We start from the raw sequence: 25444 nt of genomic DNA, 5'->3' as shown, positions 1-25444 counted from the left end.
TCTCGTCAAAGTTACAAACGAATTAGTGTAGTTTAAATAGTGACATCTCAGCGAAATAAGACTGCGTTTCACTAGATTTTTGTTATGTGCACTAGTATTTTTGTCTAGTGTTTGACTAGTATTTTATAATAATGCTCACGAGTATTGACTAGTATTTTACGGTAATACTCACAAGTCTAGTACGCGATTCTAAATTCAGCCAATCTTTGACAACTGACAAAGGAATATAGAACACGTGATAATAGTTCAGCTTTATCACAGGATACACAGGATATCAAAATGCTTGGTAATACTGGCAGTAGATTCTAGTCAATCGTTCTAAATACTAGTTTCATCAACTTACGCTAAAGCAATTCTCTTCCTATTGCTTACTTTGAGTTAGAGTATGTCTTCTCTATTACGTAGGCTCGTAAGGCGCGTAAAACGTAGGCTCAGCAGTAGCAAAGCAATTTCAATGTAATCTTTTTTTTTTCTTAAGGACCAAATTTTTAAACAATGTTTTCTCTCATTTTGGATTTGGATCGTAAACACGTGATAATTCCAATTTACATAGCTGTTTAGAAAAACGTGTGGCACTCGGGAACCGCCGCGGTAAAGCTATTGCATAGCATTTTTTATCAACTTATGCAATTATAATTAGACAATGATAATTTAATATTAAAACAATAATAAAACAAGATCACGCTATATTAAACATTAATAAAAGCAAAACCTTAACTGTCTCCTTCACACTCATAAGCTAGACCGAGCTCAAGGCCCAAGATAAAAGCTATTCAATAGCTTAAAAATAGCGTAATGATTATCAGCGAAAAAATGTCAGGTAATAGAAAAAAATATACACGACAGTACGCATAAGGACGATTTCTGCAAAAAGAAGATTTGCCTAACGCTGATGTCAAAAAATATGTTGCAATATATTAGAATTTTCTTTCCTTGTACTAGAACTTTTGTGTATGAGAGAGCCTTGATTGTTAAAAAACTTACAGATTTAAAAAAAAAAACTTGTGACATCTTTGCTTGAACAAGGAAAATGATAAACAAAACCATTATCTTTATACATAATATTATTACACATATAAATTTATACATGTATTAAAATGATAAACAGCATTTATGTGTCTGTGTGTATGCTAAAACTCCGCATCTGTGTGTGGAATTGACCAAGATTTTCAATTGTGTTTTAAAATTAGGCCGATCTAAGTTTTTTTAATTTACCTTATTTACCTTAATTTACCTTAATTTTGCATACATAAATGTTTTTTTGATATTAACATAATTTTAAGAGATGTAGTAACGTAATGAGTCGTGGTTACTTTAACAAATAAATATATTATCATTTTCATCACCTATTAGTCCGGGTTGGACAAATATATTTCAATACGAATCTTGGAAGGAACGAAGATGGCATCAACCCTCAGTAGATTTACGTCGCTCATTACGAAATAGATTCCCATTTTGAAGTTTCATTGAATGTTATATATTAATCAATATTAATATCAATGCATGTCTCGTTGGAAAATAGCTCGTAAAGAATATTTAACTAATTATTCTCCTGAAGCGGTTCGGTATGAGGATAATTTCTTTTCGAATACAATATTAATGTGATACAAAACAAGATGGTTGACAAAAATTGAGTACAATTACTGGGGCTAAGTTGTTTGTTAATTATTTTATTATATTTATTATCATACAACGGCCATCCCACTCTTCAAACTGAAACGCAAACCTGATTTATGTCAGAAATAAGCAGAACTACAGGATAACAACATGCCCTACTACTGGAATGTTGTCTTAAAATCATTACTCCCAACGCTTTAGAGTCTGAAGTCGTCGTGGCCTAAAGGATAACACGTCCGGGGCATTCGTATCGAGCGATGCACCGGTGTTCGAATCCCGCTGGCGGGTACCAATTTTTCTAATGAAATACGTACTCAACAAATGTTTCACGATTGACTTCCACGGTGAAGGAATAACATCGTGCAATAAAAATCAAACCCGCAAAATTATAATTTGCGTAATTACTGGTGGTAGGACCTCTTGTGAGTCCGCACGGGTAGGTACCACCGCCCCGCCTATTTCTGCCGTGAAGCAGTAATGCGTTTCGGTTTGAAGGGTGGGGCAGCCGTTGTGACTATACTAAGGCCTTAGAACTATATCTCAAGGTGGGTGGTGCATTTACGTTGTAGATGTCTATGGGCACCAGTAACCACAAAACACCAGGTGGGCTGTGAGCTTGTCCACACATCTAAGCAATAAAAAAATAAAAAGACCCCAACGCAAGACGTGAAGAACATTCGTTTATGTTCCATAAAATGTTGCCGTGGAAACCCTAGCTAGATTAGTCGAACGATTTGATTTTCATTCAAAGTTCGCAGCGCCAATTAATTTATGATACCTATCTAGGAATTCGGATAGTTTCTTGTTTATCCTTTAAATGGTAACGTGTTCTCGTGCTAGCATTATTTTTTCTTTTTCGTTCCAATCTATTTTCTCTACCGATTCACCTGGCCTTTAGAGGTTACCATAGGGACGAGACCTTTGTATTAATGACTTAGAAAGGCTGTCCTACATTCGAATCTTCGTTAGCGGCAGAGATAAGCAAAAGCTGAGGATCTTCTGCCTTGCATACGTCAATTATAAAAAGACTTACGTACCTGGCACTGTTACTCTTAATCCAGCTGGATATATAGCTTCAAGTTTAGCTGGAGGGACGATGTATTGGGCGGCTCTGGGTTGCGCAGAACATATTGTGACTAACACACTTAATATAATAATTTTGAAGAACATGACGTCTGCACAGTGCGACGGTAGAACGCTGACTGACTTCAAAAATCTTGAAGCGCTCTGTATCTTGCGTGTGAGCGTCGTAAAATGTGCATAATATAAAATTTAGACACGGCATTAATTTCCTCATCATTTTTCCTATACCAATTTTTTTTTTTTTTTTTTTTTTTTATTGCCTTGTAGGCAGACGAGCATACGGCCCACCTGATGGTGAGTGGTTACCGTCGCCCATGGACTTCAGCAATGCCAGGGGCAGAGCCAAGCCGCTGCCTACCGTATAAGATTATATACCAAATAAGATTGCATTTTAATGAAACATTTTATATTTACTCTTTTATTTAATTATTGCTTAGATGGATGGAGGAGCTCACGGGCCACCAGGTGCTAAGTGGATGCCGCAATCTATATACATCTACAACGTAAATACTAAATGCCGTTACCCACCTCGAGACATGAGTTCTAAGGCTTAAATTTTTACTGTACAACGGTAGCCCCACTCTTCAAACCGAAACGCAATAGTGCTTCACGACCGAAATAAGCAGGTGGTGGTACCTACCCATACGGACTCATAAGACATTCTAACACCAGTAATTACGCAAATTAAATTTTTTGGGGGTTTGATTTTTATTATACGATGTTATATAAGTATGTATGTAAGTATGTATGTATGTAAGTATTTGTTAAGTACATGTGTATATAGTCATTTGTGTTATATAAGACATATAGGACATTGGCTATTTTAGTGATTGAGAAGTCGAACTCAACATATAAGTAGGTGCGGGATGACATTCATGTTCCGTTGTCTATGCATAACCATTTTAAATGAGTCTCCCCAAATAGGCAATTAATTATTATCATTAATTTATAGGTAATAAAACTACTATTAAGAGGTTAATTACGGACGTTTCTTAGTTGTGAACTGTAGATTATTTTATAAGAATAATTCTTAGAGTCGGAATTTAAGTAAGTTGTAACGCGATGTGTCACAGAACTAATAATCTAAGAGAAGAGAAAAATAATATTCAATTGTCAATTTAGATTATTAGCAACATATTAAAATGTTTACGCCTAATTACCTTCAGCTATAATTTGGTCTTTTAATATGGGCATCATCATTCAGACCCTTAGTGTCAAATATTTTTACAAAAAAGATTGATTCTGATTGGAAAATAAATCAATATATTGCATTACGGTAATTAGAGCTATATCGCGCAAAGATCGAACGGCTAGTGGGGTAAAGATATTCTTGAATGGAGACCACGTACTGACAAGTGCAGTGTGGAACGCCCACCTGTCAGATGGACCGACTATAGGAAACTGCTGGGTCATGTTGGATGCAGATGACAATGGACCAGCCGCACTGGAGATTGATTGGAGAGGCCTATGTTCAGCAGTGGATAACTATGGGCTAATTAATTGAAATTATAAGTTTGTACACTATTATGATTCTATTGTCAAAGGCTATTTATTATACTTCTCTAATCACAGATTTTGCCGAGATTACACTTTAGACAAATAGTAATAAAGGCAAACAATATTTAATCTATTCTCAATTTGACGACAGACTTTAAGTAATAAGAAAAGTTTGACAATAAACAAATAGTATGCATGCGTGTGTGTGTCAAATACATGGTAGTGTGTGTAATGTTTTTTTTTATTGATTTAATGTATTTTTTATGCATAATTTACCAAAATATTAATATTCTGCACTCCTCTACAATATCTATAAGTGTGGGAAATTTCATACTACTCCGTCCGCGCAATTTTCGTAAAAAGGGGTACAAAGTTTTTGCTTCATGTATTAATAATAATATATCGATGATCAAGGTCATTAACCACAACAATGACGCGTTAATTAATATAATTGAAATTTCTTGATAATGCAAAGTCAAACATCAACTATAATTATTATTCAACTAGCGACCCGCCCTCGCTTCGCTTAGGAAACATTAAAACACACATGAAACAAAAAAATAAAAATAAAAAAATAAATAAAAAAAGTAGCCTATGTTCATCAGGGACAATGTCAGCTTCTAATGGAAAAAGAATTTTTCGAATCAGTCCAGTAGTTTCGGAGCCTATTCGAAACAAACAAACAAACAAATCTTTCCTCATTATAATATTAGTATAGATGTGATTTTATATTTGGTTCAAGAGAGTAGCTATAATTACATTTACGGTTTAATCTGGCATTTAGTATTGCCATTATTCTCAAAGGGATCCCTTGATTCTATCTAGATCTAAAACGGAACCTAATAAACACAAATTCGACGAAATTGCAAATGGCATCTACTTTAATGAATAGCAGTTAGCACAATAATGCTATTTTCATGTCTGTTTATTTGTTGATCTGCGTCAAGATTTACCAGTCCATGACTGACCAGTTCATAGCTATGTAAGTGCTGCAGTAATTTTTATGTCATTGTCCTGTGTTTATTTATTTTTTACTGTCTATGTCTTATGTCGTATCCGTTTTTTTCCCCCACCTAAGCTGAGAGCCTTGAGAGGCTATTTCAGCGTAACCTTAACTAGTAGGTGAGCTCACGGGGCTCAAACCTGACGACGTTGCTAACACGAACCCTAGCAAGAGCCGTGCTCCGCAGAATCTACCACCGGATCGGAAACGCAACCCACTGAGAAAATCCGGGCCGAGAAATTCAGTGGGCTGTGTCTGAGGGTTAATTTACTCGTCGAGCCCATCGCCGCAAGCGACGGATTCGACCACGGGCTCGTCCACCCATCTAGGCAAAAAAGCAACATTTTTTTTTTGCGAAGAGCGGTTTTCTTTTAATGAGCAACCAACAGACTGTGATTGCCAAACACCTTTTTCTTTGCATAGCAGACAGACAAGCAAGATCCTACCCGCTTATGGACACTGGCAATATTGGTACAATCAAGGTACTGTCAACCACAGGCATCCTTGAAAATCTCATTGTAGGAGGTAATCTCAAAGCGCACTGGGAATAGTGTGGAGGGCAGTTCATACCAAAACCGGATGGTACGTGCCAAAAAAGATATCTGAAAATAGCATTGTTGGTAAAAACTGGTTGAGTTAAGATAAAAATTGAATCGATAGGTATATTACAAAAAAAAAAAGTGTGTGTGTCCGCTCCGACGCACGACTGGAGTTTACTGGATATAAAAAATTAAACGAAACAATACGAGAAATAGTTCTATATTACGACAACACGATACACTACAGATTATTAACAAATTAACGAGACACAAAACAAACGACTAACAAATATATGAAAATACAATAATTAGAGAAACGCGCGATCAGTACGAGGCTTTGTGGCGGACTGCCGGCGCAGCAGCCCGGCGCGCATTTCGTGTGACATGCGCAATCAGGCGCATAACGCATTTCGTGTGACATGCTAGTACGATTTTGGTCCTCATAATTTTCATACCCCGGGCCTATATATGTAAATCGATTCTAAAGGAGTAAACTCCAAAAAATCCTGTGTCACGCGAAACCGCAACGATAGGGTTAATTGATCGAAAGCAATCAGTCACTCCCGTATTTATTCAATTTTTGTACAGGAACGAATTTTCCGGAATACAAGTCTCAGTAAAAATTGTATGCTTTTATCAAATTCTTAAACAATTGAATATCGACGCTTGAAAGGCAAACGTGACTAACGGCCGTTTTCAATAACCTATCTATCACTAGTTTCGGTTACTAAAGATAGACAAATCTATCTTTTTGTCCTTACTTACGTTCCAATAACCTATCAACGGACAGCAGTTCATATCGGATTTATCTATCCATCGTCGGGAGGACGGATAGCCTGCTAAAGATAGAACGCTCATACAAATCGTGCTTACTTCCGTTTCAATATGAGTTTTAAGTAACTCTCCGGTAGGCGGCGCTATCTCTAGTAAGGGCATTCGCTTATCTGTCAAAATCGGCCGGTTACATGTTTATCTTTCGAAAGTAAATCGCTATAATTTAATAATTGTTTCTGTTCATAATGGCAGTGATGATAGTGATATGGAATTATTTCAAATGATAATGGATTGTGATGCAGATAGTGATAGTGAGGCCGATATCATATGGTTAGGAAAATAAAGATCGTCTGAATTACATGGCGAAGATCAATAATTACGAATTTGACTATAGATTTCTGAGCAAAGGTGTTGTGAATGAATTGACTAATTTAATGAGACCATATTTGAGTGTAACGTCAAAAAGGTAAGATAAATTTTAACCATAAAAGTACTCGTTATTACAACTTATATTTGTTTATAGCAATAGCAAAATTATACCTAATTTTTGTTGTGTTACAAAATCACTCTCAACAGGAATTTTATAATACTGCTGGATTCCCATGGTGCCCTAAATGACATTCATATACTAATACAATAACATGGTAGGCTATTTACCTTCATTCTTATTACACACTGATACCTCTACATTTTATATTTGTGTTACAGATTCAAATATAGGAGAGGAATTTAGAAATAGAAAAAGAGTATTTTGAATGTGTAATTTGTGTGCAATGCATCATTGATGCTTCAAAATGTTGTTGCTTGATGGCCTGGGTCTACTCATGATACAACTATAATTAACCATTCTGATTGAAAAGGTATTTCTTATTTATATTACCTTATTTATATTATTATTATTATATATTATTATTATATTTTTATTTATTTATATTATATATTTAGGTGTTTATATGAATTTAATATGACACTATTATAATAAATTATCTACATATCAAGAGAACATTGATAACAAGGTGGACTTGGAAATTGCAATTTGCTTGCCGATAGAGGCTATCCCCACAACCCTATCTTTTAACGTGATTAATTAACCCACATACTCAATCGGAACGATTTAAAATGAATCACATATTAAAACAAGAAATACTATAGAGAGGTAATCTTTTTTTTTAGTTAAGAGTTTGTTATACTGTATTGTAAAATAATGTAAGCGAATAATGTATAATTTTCAGATGCATTGGTGTTTGTAAAAGAAGACTCCCTGTATATCATTGAAAAGTAGATTAAAACTAGAAAATATGCAAGCTGTTATTATAGCTGCCACGCTGCATAATATCGTCAGAAGTATGAATTTAGAAGAATTAGAATCAGAAATTTCAGTCGCAGATACATTACAGGAAAATAATATAATTGTTCGTAACAATTTTTCAAAACTTACATCTGAAATACAACTATGTAACGAAATTTATAAAATAAACTCCAAAGATAATTTGACTATTTTTTATTTTCCAAAATGATAATTACATGGTAGTTGTTAGTACATCCAAGATATTTAACTTAGAATTTGTACATATACTTAAAAAACTATCTAACATAAAATTATTATTGCCTACTTAATTTATGAAATTTAATATTCCTTTTAAGTAATTTTTAATTTTTTAAACTAGCATTATCTAAATCTAACTTAACTTTTGCTACAACAATCTCCTTTTCTTTATTTTCCAAGTCAAGTCTCTTTTTTGCTATTAGATATTCTGCTAATGCATTGTCCCTATGCTATGCCTTGCATTTCTTTTCTTCCATCTTGTTTCCGCTTGGCTGTAAAAGTGTTAAAAATATTATATGTGACCTACAACAATGTGCATGCTTTATCCAAAATTTCATCTGCAATCCTTACCACCTCCAGCCTGTAACAAAGAGCATAATTATTTCAAATACTACGGCAACCTGAAGAAAAAATCATGTTTATCAATGTGTTATTAGAGACAAACAATCAACTAATTATACTAACCTTACTAAGGTTGTTTCTTATGTTGGCGTAGCGTTCTTTAAGGTTTCCCATTTTAGTCGAAGCTGCGATGGAGTTCGTGGGAAACGACGAATCGACGAATTAAAATCATTTACAAGGGTTTGCCAATCCTGCTCCTTCAATTTATTGTTTGTGGCATTTGTTGCCTTATTATTGATATGTTTTTTCGCCGCCACAAGTTCTGCTAGAATCATCGTCTCATCTTTTGTCATGGGTGCTGCCTTTCTTGACTAAAAAAAATATATTTTCTAAACTTGAACTCAAAGTCTTCAAAGTAAAATTATTATTATCAATGTAGTTCATAGATACTTACAGAATTCATTTTATTTCACTGTAGCTCTTTAATTATAAACACACTTAGAATTGAGTCGTCTATTATCAAAGGTGGCAATCTGTGCATTTGGACAAAAAATGTTATTGATATGTCAATACAGATTGATTTGAATATAATCGTCTCCTTCAAAGAATACGGTTCAAAACCTGCATTAAATAAAGGTTAATACTTAACCTGTTATTTATCTAAGATGTCGTTCCGAAGAGTTTTGTGACTGCCGATGGAATACAAAGCCAATAATTCGTTTTTCTGATTTACCAATCATTGTCCAAAAGTCAGATTGCCGCCTTTGATAATAGTCGACTCAATTATAAACGAAAGTTTTAAAGCGTTTTGAGGCAAGTCATCATCTAATATAGTAGTAGGTAAACAATAGAAAAACAAACAAAAGAAACTGATCACTGCTTATTGGCAAACGGACTGTCAAAACGTTTCGTTTCATAATTTCGACTAGGATAAACATAGCAATACGTCCAATTTAAAAAAATCTACATATGTTTCTACTACTTTTTGTTATAAACAAATGTGTTTATGATAGTCTACGATATGCTGGTTAAATTGTAGTTATAATTTAGAATAAAATAAAATAAGTCTTGATCCTGATGTTGTTTCGTATTTGTAGTAGAACGAAACGTATCAAGAGGCTCGGATATATCGGAGGGAAGAAGCTATCTACTGTTGGTTAAAGAGAGATAGCACTAATCCGTGATTGTGAAACGCAAATTATGGATAGATACGATCTTGCTGATATTCGGAGATAGCTATCTATCCGTAAACTCAGATACGTTATTGAAAACGGCCGTAAGCGACAATGCGTAAACTTTACAGTAGACTAATTTAAAGTTGAAATACCTGAAAACAAAATTTATTTTGTCGAATCCAGCTGTAGTAGAATCTAGTTAGTAGCTGTAGGATTGAAATGATTTTAATACACCTAGAAATATATATTTTTTGCGCATCGATTATGGTCATTGCCTATCATTTTTGTACAAAGCAGTTATTGTCGCTTAGTCACGTTTGCCTTTCAAGCGTCGATATGCAATTTCGAAAAGGGCACATCTCTGAAAACGTATAATGTTCAGGAAATGAAAAAAACTGATTAATATTTTCTAAAGCAGTGTAAAATTTAAAATATTAACTTTTGAGATATATCTTAGTGTTAATTAGCAATTGAAAATTATTGGAATTATTATAAAATGGGCGTAGGTAAGCCTCAAAGCTGCATGTATATGAAAAAACGTATTTGACAAAATATGCGACATGTGCCCTTTTCGAAATTGCATATTCAATTGTTGTTTATGATTCCATATTGAAGAAGAATTGTGAACTGAAGCAGCTCTGGTACGAGAATAGAGACTTAGGTTATTAATGGACTCCTCTCTCTCTCTTTCTCTCTTCGATCGGTCCCTCATTGCTGACGATCGCGACTCCATCCGATTCGGTCAACTAGCTGTCCTCATCGATCCCGTTCTATAGCTTGTTGGAGTGCGTCGCTGACCGGTATTTTCAGTTCCTCCGCTATTTGGTCCGACCATCGTTTGGGACCTCTACCCCAAGGCCTTTTTTTTGCCTCCAGTAACCAGTTAACATCAGGTGGACTGTTAGGTCGTTCACCTGTCCAAGCATAAAAAAATGGACTGTCTAATCATTCAAACGGGGAACCCAGGGCTACTCTGGCATCAGCTCACAATGATAATACACACAGAAATGACGTAAATCGAGATCAGGACTATTACTAACCGTTGCGCGTTCAAGTTAAGGATTCGGCAAATGTTATTGGAAAAGTTAGCGGAATCGTCATGAACTTATTAAGATGAAGTTATTTGTTAAGGAAATTTATTAATATATTCCTTTTAATACTGTATAAACTATTATATGTGTCTATGTATGTATGTGTGTATGTATGTATATACTTCTTGTAACTTAATATAAATTTCATTGCACCTACCACTATCCACTCTGGACTACCTTTGGTTGACTGCTAGAGAATGCCTAACGTATTAAGTCCGCCAATGTAAATTTTTCATGAAGTGTAACAAATAAATAAATAAATAATTTAAAAAAAGTACAATAAACGATTTAATTATAAATTTGAATCTATAAAATTGCTTATTACAAATATATTGTTAACTTATATTGTGTGCTAAAAATATTTCTAAGTCTCAATTATTACAGTCTGCCCCGCCCTTCAAACCGAAACTGATTTCTTTCTCCTACCAAATGGTACCCACTGCTAAACGGTACGTACCCGTAAATGCATACCTGGAGTCACTTATTAAAACTGTAAACATACAAGCGCTCGCACGACCGCGAATCGTATACCTATTGGTTACACTGTAATTGTGTTTCGGCCAAATTGGATGTCAACGATCGTATGTATTCGATACCCAAATTTTAAAATCGTTTGACGATTTTAATTTATAAACAAATTGCTTTTTATTTTCTGATCTATTGTTATTATTACTAGTGGTCCCACGGTAGTCGAAATTCGACTATAATTGAAATTATAACTTTGTACATCGTTATGATTCTATAGTCAATATTATACTTCAATAATCACAGATTTCGCCAAGACTACACTTTAGACAAATATTAATAAAGACAAAAAAGATTTAATCTATTCTCAATTTGACCATTGACTACCTATAAACAATAAGAAAAGTTTGGTAATAAACAAACAGTATGCATACCTGTGTGTGTCAAATGCGTGGTAGTGTGTGTAATGCTTTTAACTGATTTAATGTATTTTTTGTGCATAATAAAAAAAAAACACGTGTGGCACTCGGAGACTGCCGCGGTAAAGCTATTGCATAGCATTTTTTATCAACCTATGCAATTATAAATCGACAATAATAATTTAATATTAAAACAACAATAAAATAAGACCACGCTATATTTATAAACATTAACAAAAGCAAAACATTAACTGTCCCCTTCACACTCATATCCTAGACCGCGCGAGGGAGAGATGGGCAGACTTTTCATGATGTGCATGCGGCAGTGCGACGTCACGCCGCGCGCTTATTCACAAACACTACACAAGCGCAACGTCTGAATATGTTGTACGCGAGCTACATAGTAGGCGTAGTGGGGGTGTCAGGCTATTTTCGTTACGGAATTTCTTGATTCAGTCGCCGTGCTCAAGGCCCGCGATAGAAGCTATGCAATAGCTAAAAATTATTAACATTCTGCACTCCTTCTCTATGTTCTCTATAAGTATGAGAAATTACATACTCCTCCGTCCCCGCAATTTTCTTAAAAAGACGTACAAAGTTTCTGCTTCACGTATTAATATATAGATTTTCGTCTACTGTCAAATCTTTTACTCGAATTTCTTGAGCTATGTTACTTCCAAGAATTTCTTCGATAGTGGTATCCTAAACTTGTTTCGGAATTTAACCTTTCCAATAATTGTATTCCGTCAATTCAATTTGCTTTTGCTTCCCAAGAAGGGTTCACGCCACGCTGATAGCGTTATTAAAGGTTACCGCACCGTCTCCCTTGAGACGTATGTCTGTTTGTTAGGATTCCGCCCTGGGACCTGAAGTCGGGGCCAGTGGTTATTCGCTACATTGAACTCCTTGCTTTTAACGTGTATGTCAAACTACAATACAGATCACATATGTAATATATTAAAGTTCAATAAAACATAGAATTTATATGTTAACCCTTTGAATGCTATGTACGTAACCAGTGATTTATGTGACGCATTGAAGGAATAGGCGACGGAATATTTAATTTATGGTAGACTCTGGTAAAGACGAATCCGAATATATTAAGAATGTATCTTTCTTATTTTTTTATTGCTTAGATGTGTGGACGAGCTCACAGCCCATCTAGTGTTAAGTGATTACTGGAGCCCATAGATATCTACGACGTAAATGCGCCACACAGCTTGAGATATAAGTTCTAAGGTCTCAAGTATAGTTACAACGGCTGCTTCATCTTTCAAACCGAAACGCATTACTGCTTCACGGCAGAAATAGGCAGGGTGGTGGTACCTATACGTGCGGACTCACAAGAGGTCCTACCAGTATCTATTCCTAAGAGACCACGTAGTTCACCGGTGTCCTAAATGGCCTTCAAAGGGTTAAAGGTTTTACAAGAAAAGGAGTGATGGGATCTGGTGTCTAGTTTCTGGATTCTCTGGCATTCTCTTCGTCTTATTTTCGAATTGCGTGGAAATTGAGACATGGCTACTTAAATATCTGTGGGGCCCGTGTTATTATTACATAACTTTCTAAAAGTGGATTATTTTTTTGTGTTATATTCTGTCGTATTAGTGTTATAAAGTTTGTTTTTGTCTACAAGACATCAGCCTCGATACGATACAACCATCAGCGTTATTGTTTTTGCTATAAAACAAATAATAGAAACATATTTTTTTCGCCCCACCAAATGCTGAAAACAAGCTAATCATAAAAACATTGTTCATGCTTGTTCAGCTTGCAATGCACCCAAACAAAGTACCAATTACGTTTAACCCTATATATCTTAAGTGTATCATAGCTTGCTATATCGCAATCTTGAGCAATTAACCTATCTTGATACTTGCCGATATTAGTTTGAGGCGCTGCATACAACTAGAAATGCGGAATTATGTTGGTATTGAATTTAATTTATAGATGTTTATAATCATACCTTTGTAGGTCTGGCTGTACCGCTGCCATTGCTGACGTCCTTTTGCGACGATCACCACTCATCAACAGGGGAGTCGTGATGATTTTCTGCCTACAAAGACAATAAAAAAGCCTAAGTTATTTTTCGGTGTTATATAAAAAAATTTAGATTCAGAAAACGTAAAATCTTGAGGTTTGGTTAAGTCTATATCCAACAGTGGGCATATCCAGGTTAAAAGGTAGATAGATAAAAATGACCCAAATCGCAATTCGTGTTAAAGCAGAAAGCATAGAATCTAGTTGTGATAATTTTCACGTCGAAATGTTCTTGAAAACAAATTTGTTTTGAAGTGAAATAATGTCATAACTTGGAAGCAGTTATTTTTATTTAAATGCTGTTAGGCAATAAGCATTAGATTTCTCATATCACAAGACAAATAGTAGGATGACTTTAGGTAGCTTCAGATAGTCCGAACATATGTGGTGGTTTTTTTTTATTTATTGCTTAGATGGGTGGACGAGCTCACAGCCCACCTGGTGTTAAGTGGTTACTGGAGCCCATAGACATCTACAATGTAAATGCGCCACCCACCTTGAGATATAAGTTCTAAGGTCTCAGTATAGTTATGTTATGTTAGTGGTAACATGATTACTAGAATCCAGGAGGAAATTTATAAAAATCTTTCGTTTAAATACGTTGCATACGTTGATGTACAAACAAAACGCGTAATAAAACGACATCAAACATAAATAGAATATAAAAATGTATTGTGAAAGAGCCACGGAAGAAATCTTTATTAATTGACAAGAAAATAAAACCATTGAACGCGGCTGTACACGAACCGCAAAGATGAAATTAATTTGATATGAAAGAGATTCAAATTCGCCCATTTTCACGGAACGTTTCTGACAATTTTCATGAAACTTTATTATTTTTCAACTTATTAATAATGTCGAATGACGTTGGGGATTCGGGAAAGAAAAAACCAAGAAACAGTATTTCGCGGTTGATTTTCTTGAAATTAATTTTTCAATCCAGGTCCGTATTTGGAGAAACTTTACAATTACAGTTGGCTATTATATTTTTCGTACTTTATTGTTGATATTGAACCTCTCACTTGGGTGACGTCACTATGGACTTGGTTCCTATGGTCTTCGGTAACAGTTCACCGGTGTCTGATACACTTAAAAGTACACCTCGTAAACTTATTCCGGACGTTCTATTCCATTCTCAACTTTAGAGAATAAAAAAAAGTAATCGTCAATTTCCTAAGAAAATTAGTTCTAGTCAGAAAAGACATGGGTAGAATCAAACAAATCCCTTTTTAACTGACTTCAAAAAAGGAGGAGGTTCTCAATTCGACTGTATGTTTTTTTTTATGTTTGTTACTTCATAACTTTTGGCTGGGTGAATCGATTTTGAGGATTCTTTTTTTATTAGAGAGCTGACGCTTCCCGTGTGGTTCCATTTCAATTTAGTCCAGTTCTGATAGTGGTATTCATGAGAAAATCATATAAGTCTTAAATTTACATTAAGTACATGTGCGACAAACAGATGAATAAATTAATAACTCAATATCGCGCCATCCGATTTCGATGATTATTATTTTTAGTGTATATTAATTTGTTTTGGAATATCTTTTTATTTCTATTTGAAGTCGGTTTTTGTTAAAGCATGTCTATTTTAACGATTAAGATGGTGATATATGGTTATGGGTATTGCTTCTCCTAAGCATTTCTTTGATACACCAAAGTAGCTATATCGTTTTCAGCACTATGCTAAACAAGAAAAAAACTCTTCCAGACAACTTTTGATTACTAAACTAAATCCATCTCTGTGTGAAATTTGGACAGAGAACCTTATTTAAACGTATTTACAAACATTCCGAGAAGAAAATTTATTAATGTTCATGAAAAAGACAGAAAACTTGTTTCGACAGATATTGAACTACTGATTTGTAAGAACTTCCAATGCCTCAAATAGATTTAGAACGGAAAATCTGGACTTTTTAGATTAACTTGCAAATAAGCGTCCAAATACCGTTTTGTAGGCACGAGTGTACGTTATGAAATTGCAGCCAGTGACTTTTGTGCAGACAGAATCAACACCAAAAATCACACGATAACACCCTGAGGTTTATGCATATCTGAAGGAAATACACTTTGTCTTTGAATCCAAAAAAGCAGTCCATCTGTAGAGAACGGAAGAATAGCAATTTGTATTCTAACCCACTCAATTATGAGCGAGATCTTCTTTGATTAGGTTTTAATTGGTTTTAATCGATTTAAATTGAAGGTTGGAAAGGGATGAATACGGTTAGACCTTTCTCAAAGTGCCATTCGCTCTGTGACATCTATTGGCTCCAATAATCCCTCAACGTTGGATAGGCCCTGATATTCTTCATCTATATCATCGTAATTAAAAAAAAATCGATTGCTTTATAGAATTAAAACGACTAGATACTGGCCATTCTATCTATATCTGTCGGTAAACAACGGACGTACGTTACGATGATTCATTTCTTAGCCTACGTTAAAAACTGGTAGAAATGTTTTAATCATAGCAAAAATCTTTTTATCATTAAACATTGTAAATGGTGTATGGCGAAGTAAACTGACTTGAAAATTGTGAAAATATGTCATTCGGGTCTAGTGGGTTTTCTGCGAAAAGTGCTTTGTTCTATTGACGTCAAATGTCTGCCAATCACAGCCACGCCTTTTTGTGGCCAAAAGAAAACCCATTTTTTGTACATATCTTTAAAACCTCAAAGCAAGTACGATTTTTTGCATAGATAATAGGTAGATCATCTAAAATATTTATAGCACGTCTTTCTGCTGATGAGATATGTTATAAGGGCATATTTACCGGAATCCATAGACATCAAAATGTGAAGTCCACCTTAAGACTTGACGTCATGTTTAGATCGTTAATTAATTACGACAATATTTTTTTTCCTGACTGACTCATGTTACACGACCTTTATTCCCTAATCCCTTATAATAACATGTAATGAGAACAAGTAAAATACAGTAAGTACAATAAGAAACAGATAAAGATCAACGGAAAAAATATCTATCTGCTATAATACCACAGGTATTGTTGTATGTGATCTAATGGGTAAAACGTCATATTCAGCTATTCGATTATATTGCGCCCATAGAGTCTGTACCCATCATCATCATCATGTCACGTCACCATCATCATCATCATCATCATCATCATATTGCACTCGTCGTTTCTCTAATCACGCCACTTTGAGAAAGCGGCACGACATGAGAGAACCCTTCTCTGAGAACCTTCTTGTCGTGGCCGCTGGAAACTACATACCCGATCCTGTAGACCGAATGGTAAGCTGTCGCCCAAAGCCCGTCATCACGGATCCTCCTGATCCATTAACGGTGTTTTTAGGCACCACAAGCACCCGTCACCGTCCTCGTGGAACCCGTTGCTTGCGACGAAGGGCTCCACGAGCGAATTAACCCATAGACACAGCCCACTGAGTTTCTTGCCGGATCTTCTCAGTGGGTCGCGTTTCCGATCCGGTGGTAGATTCTGCGAAGCACTGCTCTTGCTAGGCTCAGTGTTAGCAACACTCCGGTTTGAGCCTCGTGAGCTCACCTACACACGTTAGGGTGAAGCTGAAATAGCCTCTCAAGGCTATCAGCATAGGTAGAATAAAAAAAAACGTCTAATCAATCACCAAGGACCAAGATAGCAGAGTAAATGTGGAAGACTCCAAAACTGCCATCTTAAAATTCGTCTTCAAAACTTAAGTTTGAATTCACGTCGTGAGGTCTAAGTGCTATTGATTTAATATCAGGTGTGCCGTATTCTTTCTATATATATTCACAGAAAAAAAAATGATGCGTTAACAATGACTCTGCCAAATGCGTCAAGCTTGACATGATCAGCCGAATGCAGAGTACAAATTTGTCTAGAAGTGACTAATTTAATATTTCAAGTACACAATTGAAATTCAAAGTTTCGACAACACACATGCTATATCAAAATATGAATTTAGATGCGTAATATTTTTGAAAACGGAAAAGGGCTTTTTGAAAATTAAGCAGACCGCAAAAAAAATCAATTATTCACTTTGAATACTTTTTTTTAGGATTGAAGGATTACTGGTGGCCCGGAGACCTTTCCAATTTCACCAGGACAGGTGGGCGAGCAAACGCTCAGCCAAGAGGGGTGGAATTTGCCAACATCTGCCCGAGCGCCTCCGACCTAACATCTCAAGCAGCTATTGGATCTTTGAATACAGTTTCTTAACGGATACTGTTGAACTAAATAAATAAAAAATACAATTAGTATGTAAATGTTATTTTAGTATTCAAATTTACAAACTAACTTTTTGGGCGTGATGGGCCTCCATATGAACATCTCGTTTTGTATTCATTGAACTAACCTTTCTCGGCCGCCGTTCTTCCGAAAGGTTTGGTTTGAAAAATTAAGATAAATAGATGCCAGGGGATAGTTTCATCTCTGAAAGGAAATGGTCTACGGCATTCATTTCGCTTCTAAATATAATGTGCTCTGCGTTTCTACGACTGTTCTCTGACACTCAATTTTTCATCCTGTCTTTTATTTTTGATTATTGGACTATAGTTGTTCGGGTTTTGCGGTCAAGGGCGAGTCTAACTCTAGTTTATTACGGTATCTTTTTACAGTACTTTATTTTTATAGTATTTCTGTGTTAATTTACCACTTCAGTCAATTGATTTGAAATCGAATACATAATTTGGAAATAACCTTATTTATGTTCATAGCTATTTACTGTTTCGCATTAAGCGCTGCCGCTGCATTTTTTTAGCGTAGATTGGACGAGCTCACAGCCCACCTGGTATTAAGTGGTAACTGGAGCCCATAGACATCTACAACCTAAATGCGACACCCACCTTAAGATATAAGTTCTAAGGTCTCAGTATAGTTACAACGACAGTCCTACTATTCAAACCGAAACGCATTACTACTTCACGGTCGAAATAGGCAGGGTACTATCTACGCGTGCAGACTTACAAGAGGTCCTACCACCAGTTTCTCCTGTGTTACGGCTGCCTTTGGCTAACTACCGCATATGTGACGTACATACGATATATTTCTGACATCAGTGAACGAGCTCATGAGTGAATCAAGAATGCCACACCCTACCTGAGATCAGAAGGTTCTTAATCTATACTTATATATAAAACTGCAGTGGTTTTTACGGATGTTCCGTTATAACTACTGAACCATGCATCCGATTGACTTGAAACTTGGTATCCATGTAAAAAGTACATGTAGTTCATGAATAGACTAATATTTATATGAGTGTTGGACGCCCTACACCAGTTGCGGGGGCGTTAATGATGAGAATTTTTGTGGGGGTGAGAAATAATAATTTTAATTTTAAAGGCCTAGCGAAGCGGGCGGGTACAGCTAGTTGTACTATAAAACCGTTGTATTAACCTTCAAACTCGGATACCATATTGGTTTGCGAATCAGACGGTGAGAATGGTGATAACTATCTGTGCGGATAGAGTATCTCTACCCCTCTACCAGAGGTAAATATTAATGTATGATTACACGGGTCAACACCAAATTTGACTTCGATTGCAAAGCATAACATTTCGATATTTTAGATCGTAATTAGACGAAAAAAATTACATGGCATGAAACAGTTTGCTTTTGAACTTTAATAAATTGACCACATATGAAACAAAATGCATCAGCATCGTATTTACACTTTCGTGACATTTTAAGGCTTGCACAAAACACCTGATCGTTGTTTATGACTCGAGTGCCATCTAGTGGCACTGTGTCCTCACCCCACTCTCATAGCGCGGTTCTTTTGAAAGTATTAAAATTAATTAAAATTTATAAAAAAAAAAAATGAGTATTATTACTATAACTATCACAAAAGCAAACTTTATACCGAAAAAAGGTATTTTATTTTCGTTTTTGTGAATAATAAATCGGAAAAACCTAGTATTATAAACGTTAGGACAAAAAAACGATATTTTTTTTGTAGTTGTAGTTGTGTTATCTATGGAGTGATTTAAATTTCCAAATTTATTAAATGTCTTCTTCTGTTTTTGCCACTTTTGCACGTTCAGTAACGTGAATTGATTTCTGTCACGAATGCGAATTGAAGGGATGACATAAACGGATTTTCCCTTAAACTTAATGAAGAACGAGCTCGTTGTAAATTTTAATTTGAATATAAAGAGAATAAAGAATGGATATAAAGAGAAAGAATGTAAAGAGGCTCTGAGAAGAATTGTGTGGAAATTGGGACTTGTGCCTCATAATTATTAATTACATTTGTGGTTAATTCGCGATGTCTATTAACGCCGGTTACCGCTTAACAACAAGTGAGCCGTGAGCTTGTCAGCAAATCTAACCCTTTTTATTTGCTTTAAATTAAAAACACGTACACAGAGGTCTATTAAAATTCTTCACTCAAACAAAATCACTAGAACATTTTACAGTGCAATGACCACTATCCGTCAAGCGGGTCACATGCTTGCTTATAAAGAACCTCTAATTTTCGATATTACAATAAGCAAATTTCTATTCCCTCCTAGCTTCGAAGCGCTTTTTTTTATGATGGGTGGGTGGGTGATGGGTGGACGAGCTCTCACAGCCCGGTGTTAAGGGGTTACCGGAGCCCATATACATCTACGACGTAAATGCGCCACCTGCCTTAAAATATAAGCTCTAAGGTCTCAAGTATAATTACAACGGCTACCTCACCCTTTAAGCCGAAACGCATTACTGCTTCACGGCAGAAATAGGCAGGTTGGTGGTACCTACCCGCGCGGACTCACAAGAGGTCCTACCACCAGTAGTTACGCAAATTATAATTTTGTGGGTTTGATTTTCATTAAACGATGTTATTCCTTCACCGTGAAAGTCAATCGTGAACATTTGTTGAATACGTATTCGTTCTATGAGCAATATTAAACGAACTCTTCTTTATAATTTTTTAATATCCCAATGCAAACATCAAGGCGAACAGTAAAAATGTCTAACAACGTAATCTCCTCTGTGGCGTGAAACAGATACTGTCCGTCAAATAAACCAATAAAAACAATTATAAATTAATTCGGCAACATCAAATGCTAACCAGACCTTTGTGTTGGATGTAACTTTCGCAATTAATCTACATAAATCTATTGGAATATACCTTTTTTTTTTTTGTTCAATAGACATGATTTTATCTTCTATGAATCAGCTTGTAGGACCACTAAAATGGTGGATGAAAGGCGATTGCATGCAGCAGAGGTGCGAATGTTGCGGTGGATGTGCGGAGTAACGAGAATGGATAGAATATGGAATGAATGTGTTAGAAGAAATCTGAAAGTGGCACCTGTGACAGAGAAGTTAAGAAGTGCGCCTTTGGGATGGTATGGACATGTGATGAAACAAAATGAAAGTGATATCGGTAAAAGAGTGTTAACTATGAATGTAGAAGGATATAGAGGAAGAGGTAGACCTAAGAAGAAATGGATGGATTGCGTGAAAGACGCTATGTGTAAGAGGGGAGTGAGCGAAGAAATGGTATATGATAAAGGAGTATGGAAGGAGAAAACATGTTGCGCTGACCCCAGGTGACTGGGAGAAGGGCAGGAGAATGATAAGACATGATTTTATTAGTTTATTTTCCTAGATTCGATGTGGTTTTTGATCAAACGTGGAATTAAATGTGTTGTTGACTGAACGCGCGATGAGTGAATGTTGTTCTTAATTGTATTAGTACAGACAGAATTTCTTTCTTTCTAATGAGTTTAAAAAGGGGAAGTGTGAAAGTTGCACACGTGACAGAGAAAAAAAGAGTATTATTTTTTTATGGACTTGTATGCGAGATTGGATGAGCTTGTTGCCAAAAAGACCCTGTAGGTTTACGACAAAAGGAAGATCTTCCACCGAGCAGGTGATATTGCTCGGGAAACCGACGGTCCGAATTTTGTTGTTCGGAACTTGTATATAATTTTTTTTAATTTTTTTTTATTGCTTAGATGGATGGACGAGCTAACAGTCCACCTGGTGTTAAGTGGTTACTGGAGCCCATAGACATCTACAACGTAAATGTGCCACCCACCTCGAGATATAAGTTCTAAGGTCTCAGTATAGTTACAACGGCTACCCCACCCTTCGAACCAAGATATGCAAGCTTATCTTGAAAATGTCGTATGCGAGATTCATGCATCTGTCAAATATCTTGCGTTGTATGATGGCTACCCGCCACAATCCTGAGCATGAGAGAAAGCGGTTATGGAAGTGGGAATCCTAGAGAAGGGTTCGAGTGTAAATACAAAAGGCTAGGAAATGGAAAATGGAATGGAAAAAGAGGACATGTTGCTAGTCCCACATAATGTGGGATAAAAAGGAGAATTACATAACATTTCTTTCAAGATTCTGAAGGTCGTTTAAAGGAAGGCTGTTTATTCGTAATCCTTTAAGGATCCAAGCCTGAATGAAGCAGGCAAACCTAACTGTCTTTATAGTTTCAAACAAAGCGTTCTCAAGGTTTCTTGAAATAATTATCGACAATGTCACTGTCGTGGTGAGTCATCGAGTACCAGTGGTAACACCGAAAAATAAAAATTCTCGAATCGCTTATCGCATGCAAGCAATTTTAGCAAAAAATCGAAGGGTCCATCCGATGTCGAATGTTGTAGAAGAACTGTTCTGTGTTATAATAACGGACTATTACTAAAAATGTCTGCTTCAGCTCATTAATTTCAAATTACAATTAAGATTTTTTTCTACGTTAGATTATAAGTCAAAAATAAAGTAGCGCGTGTTTTAATTGCAAATTAAGAAAACTGTTCTGTGTTATAATAACGGACTATTACTAAAAATGTCTGCTTAAGCTCATTAATTTCAAATTAAAATTAAGATTTTTTCTATGTTAGATTATAAGTCAAAAATAATGTAGTGCGCGTTTTAATTGCTAATGCGATGGTATACCTTGACGTATTGGGTATTGGTAAACTGCTAACTCTTCTCAAACCAGAATACACAACTATTTCTCAGCAGCAATTGGCATGCTGGTGGTACCTACCGGCGGGCTATTCCTTACCAAGAAAAGACATTTTATTGAAAAAAAAAACCGATACTATATTCTGTGGAATTTTAAGAAATACCACCAGAAATAAATATTAGTCGTCGTCGTGGCCTAACGGATAAGGCGTCCGGTGCATTCGTGTTGAAGCGATGCACCGGTGTTCGAATCCCGCAGGCGGGTACCAATTTTTCTAATGAAATACCTACTCAACAAATGTTCACGATTGACTTCCACGGTGAAGGAATAACATCGTGTAATAAAAATGAAACCCGCAAAATTATAATTTGCGTAATTACTGGTGGTAGGACCTCTTGTGAGTCCGCGCGGGTGAGTACCACCACCCTGCCTATTTCTGCCGTGAAGCAGTAATGCGTTTCGGTTTGAAGGGTGGGGCAGCCGTTGTAACTATACTTGAGACCTTAGAACTTGTATCTCAAGGTGGGTGGCGCATTTTACGTTGTGGATGTCTATGGGCTCCAGTAACCACTTAACACCAGGTGGACTGTGAGCTCGTCCACCCATCTAAGCAATAAAAAAAAAGAAAAAAATTATTACTAGCAAATAACAAATCTCTCATTTTATCGGTTCATTATAGGAACTGTCACAGACCTTTTAGTTTTTAATTATAATCACATAATATTCGGATGAAAATGTCTTTGTAGGTCGAGATTATGTTTTTTTTTTTTTTTTTTTTTTTATTGCTTAGCTGTGTGGACGAGCTCACAGCCCACCTGATGTTAAGTGGTTACTGGAGCCCATAGACATCTACAACGTAAATGCGCCACACACCTTGAGATATAGTTCTAAGGTCTCAGTATAGTCACATTATGTTGCATTATATTGCTTAAATACGCTGAACAAAGAGAGCATTTAGTTTATTTAATGCTTACAGTTTAAAGCTAACCTAGACAATATGCAAATTTAACTGTCATATCTTTACATTATATTATGTGAGAAATAACTTACCATTTTGTTTGTTGCTCCCCGTACTATGCAACTTACTTTTGTGCGACTCCCATTTTTCTTCATTTATTCACTAGAGACTACACCAATTAGTGGCATTTAAAAGAGCACTATTCTCATAATGCAACAAGTCCGCCCAGAAGCGCGAGGGGCGGGCGGGGCGCCCAAACTCAGAGAGTACACGTTCAGTACCGTCGCGACGATGGCCACGGACGGACGTACGAAGCGCTCCCAGTCGATATGCGCGCCGGCCTCCGCGAGCATGGAGGCGCTGGCAGCTCCCGCCGAGACCACGCCGGCGCCGCGTCGCCGTCCAGCCGCGCGATCTCAGTCCGCGCGAATCACCGGTGGTCGCTCCGTGCGACACCGCCGTCAGCAGCAGCAGCAACAGCTCGACCGCGAGACCAGAGCCCGTTACAGCTCCGAACCGCGTCTGGCAGAGACCGAAACACCGCCACAGGTCCGTCGTCAGGCCTCAGCTCGCCGCCGTCCTCCTGCTGCCCAACACGCCCAGCCCCGTCGCTCCAATGCCTTCCTCGACGTACCTCGCACCGCACACCAGCCCGAAGAAGAGCCGGACGAGGACTCCTACCGACTCCGATCCTTCAACATCACGCAGAAAGGAGGTCAGTGCTGCTCGCGTTCGTTCACCTCATCTATTTTTGAGCTCATAAAACTTAGTGGTCTCTTTAATATGATTTCAAATGAAAAAAGTTGGCAGTGGGCCTGTTCGGTTCCGACCGGATCCGGAGTAGTTAGTCGGACGCGGCGTGGCGCCCGACGCGGAAGACGAGTTTTCCGCACAACCGGGTTAGAATGACGATCATCAAAATTATTTTCGTGTCATACTGAATCATGTGAAACGTTTACGAGTCGACGTAAATCAGCGAGAGCGCCGGGTTAACTCCGCTGGTAAAAATAAATCGGTGCGAGCGGAGGACGCGCTCTGTTGCGTTCAAAACAAACTTTCATATCAAAACAAATGGAAAAAATAAAGGAAACATCGAAATTACTTTAACGACGCACTCACGCGCCTTCTAAATTCGTTAACTTTTTTCTAATAAGTTGCACTATTTGATAGAACCGTGTGCTTTTCCATAACCGCGCTTATACTTTTCTGCCTATTGAATAGGTCAGCAATGGAGAAAACCATTAACATTTTGAAACCACATTGGCGCTTTTTGTTTAGACTGTTTAGAAAGTCGCACTGATCCGCTTTCTGTTTGGTAAATAATTTGCTTTAAATTCGTCGAATAGGTAGAGTATTACCATATTAACTCGTTAATTCTCAAAAACCTTTTTTAATACTTAATTAAGCAAATATTTGGATCCAACACCCACCGCATTTAACTTAGTACCGAAATGAGTTAAATAAAAACATTTTTATCCAATTAAAAACACGAGATTCCGGCGGCTTTGAATATGAAAAAATGGCAGAATTTTTAAAATCCAATCCGAATGAAATCCAGTTTATAATGAATTATTCTTTAATTCTTTCCATTTTAATTTTGGAACTTTATTACCAAAGAGAGACCCCGCAGATATCTATACCAAACAGTATGATGACATGACGTGATGTGGCATACAACGCAAACATGAATCTATCCACCTTCTACTATGCAATATCAATCTTCAAACTCGAGGACAACCTCAAATTGTATTGTGGAACAGTTGTCCCACCCTTCAAATCGAAACATTAATATCTTGTTGTAGGACCAGCTAGAAATTTTCGGCAGATAATAAATAAGAGAATTACGAATTTCATTTTAACTATACGAAGCTATTTCTTTAACGTGAAAGAATTTTATTAACATTTGCTAAGTCCGTATGTATATAAATTTAAAACATTATCGTACTTGGCTTCCAATTTTCAGCCCCAGCATAAAATTACTATATGCATAAAATTTCTGGTGGTAGGAACTCTTGTGAG

The 25444-nt window shown here is 36.5% G+C and overlaps 2 protein-coding genes across 3 annotated transcripts in view; one reads left to right on the top strand and one right to left on the bottom strand.

The window, feature by feature from the left end:
- BGRP3 (beta-1,3-glucan recognition protein 3) overlaps positions 1 to 24086 on the bottom strand; it is a 43807-nt gene extending 19721 nt beyond the window's left edge. The window contains exons 1-3 of one of the 2 annotated variants that reach the window (XM_062670801.1): positions 23518 to 24086; positions 13518 to 13607; positions 2655 to 2922 (exon numbers count right to left, since the gene is read on the bottom strand). In XM_062670801.1, coding sequence (XP_062526785.1) covers positions 2655 to 2787 — 133 coding nt within the window. In that variant the 5' untranslated portion in view covers positions 2788 to 2922; positions 13518 to 13607; positions 23518 to 24086. 2 annotated transcript variants of the gene reach the window in all.
- LOC101743610 (GTP-binding protein REM 1) overlaps positions 23636 to 25444 on the top strand; it is a 136116-nt gene continuing 134307 nt past the window's right edge. Inside the window, exon 1 of the mRNA XM_012695001.4 lies at positions 23636 to 24140. Within this exon, the coding sequence (XP_012550455.1) occupies positions 23636 to 24140 (505 nt within the window). The remainder of the gene's footprint in view (positions 24141 to 25444) is intronic.

This window comes from Bombyx mori, chromosome 11 (genome assembly GCF_030269925.1).
Source record: "Bombyx mori chromosome 11, ASM3026992v2".
NCBI classification, from domain to species: domain Eukaryota; kingdom Metazoa; phylum Arthropoda; class Insecta; order Lepidoptera; family Bombycidae; genus Bombyx; species Bombyx mori.
The sequence above is the reverse complement of the archived record's forward strand: the minus strand, read 5'-3'. Positions and strand labels throughout refer to the sequence as shown.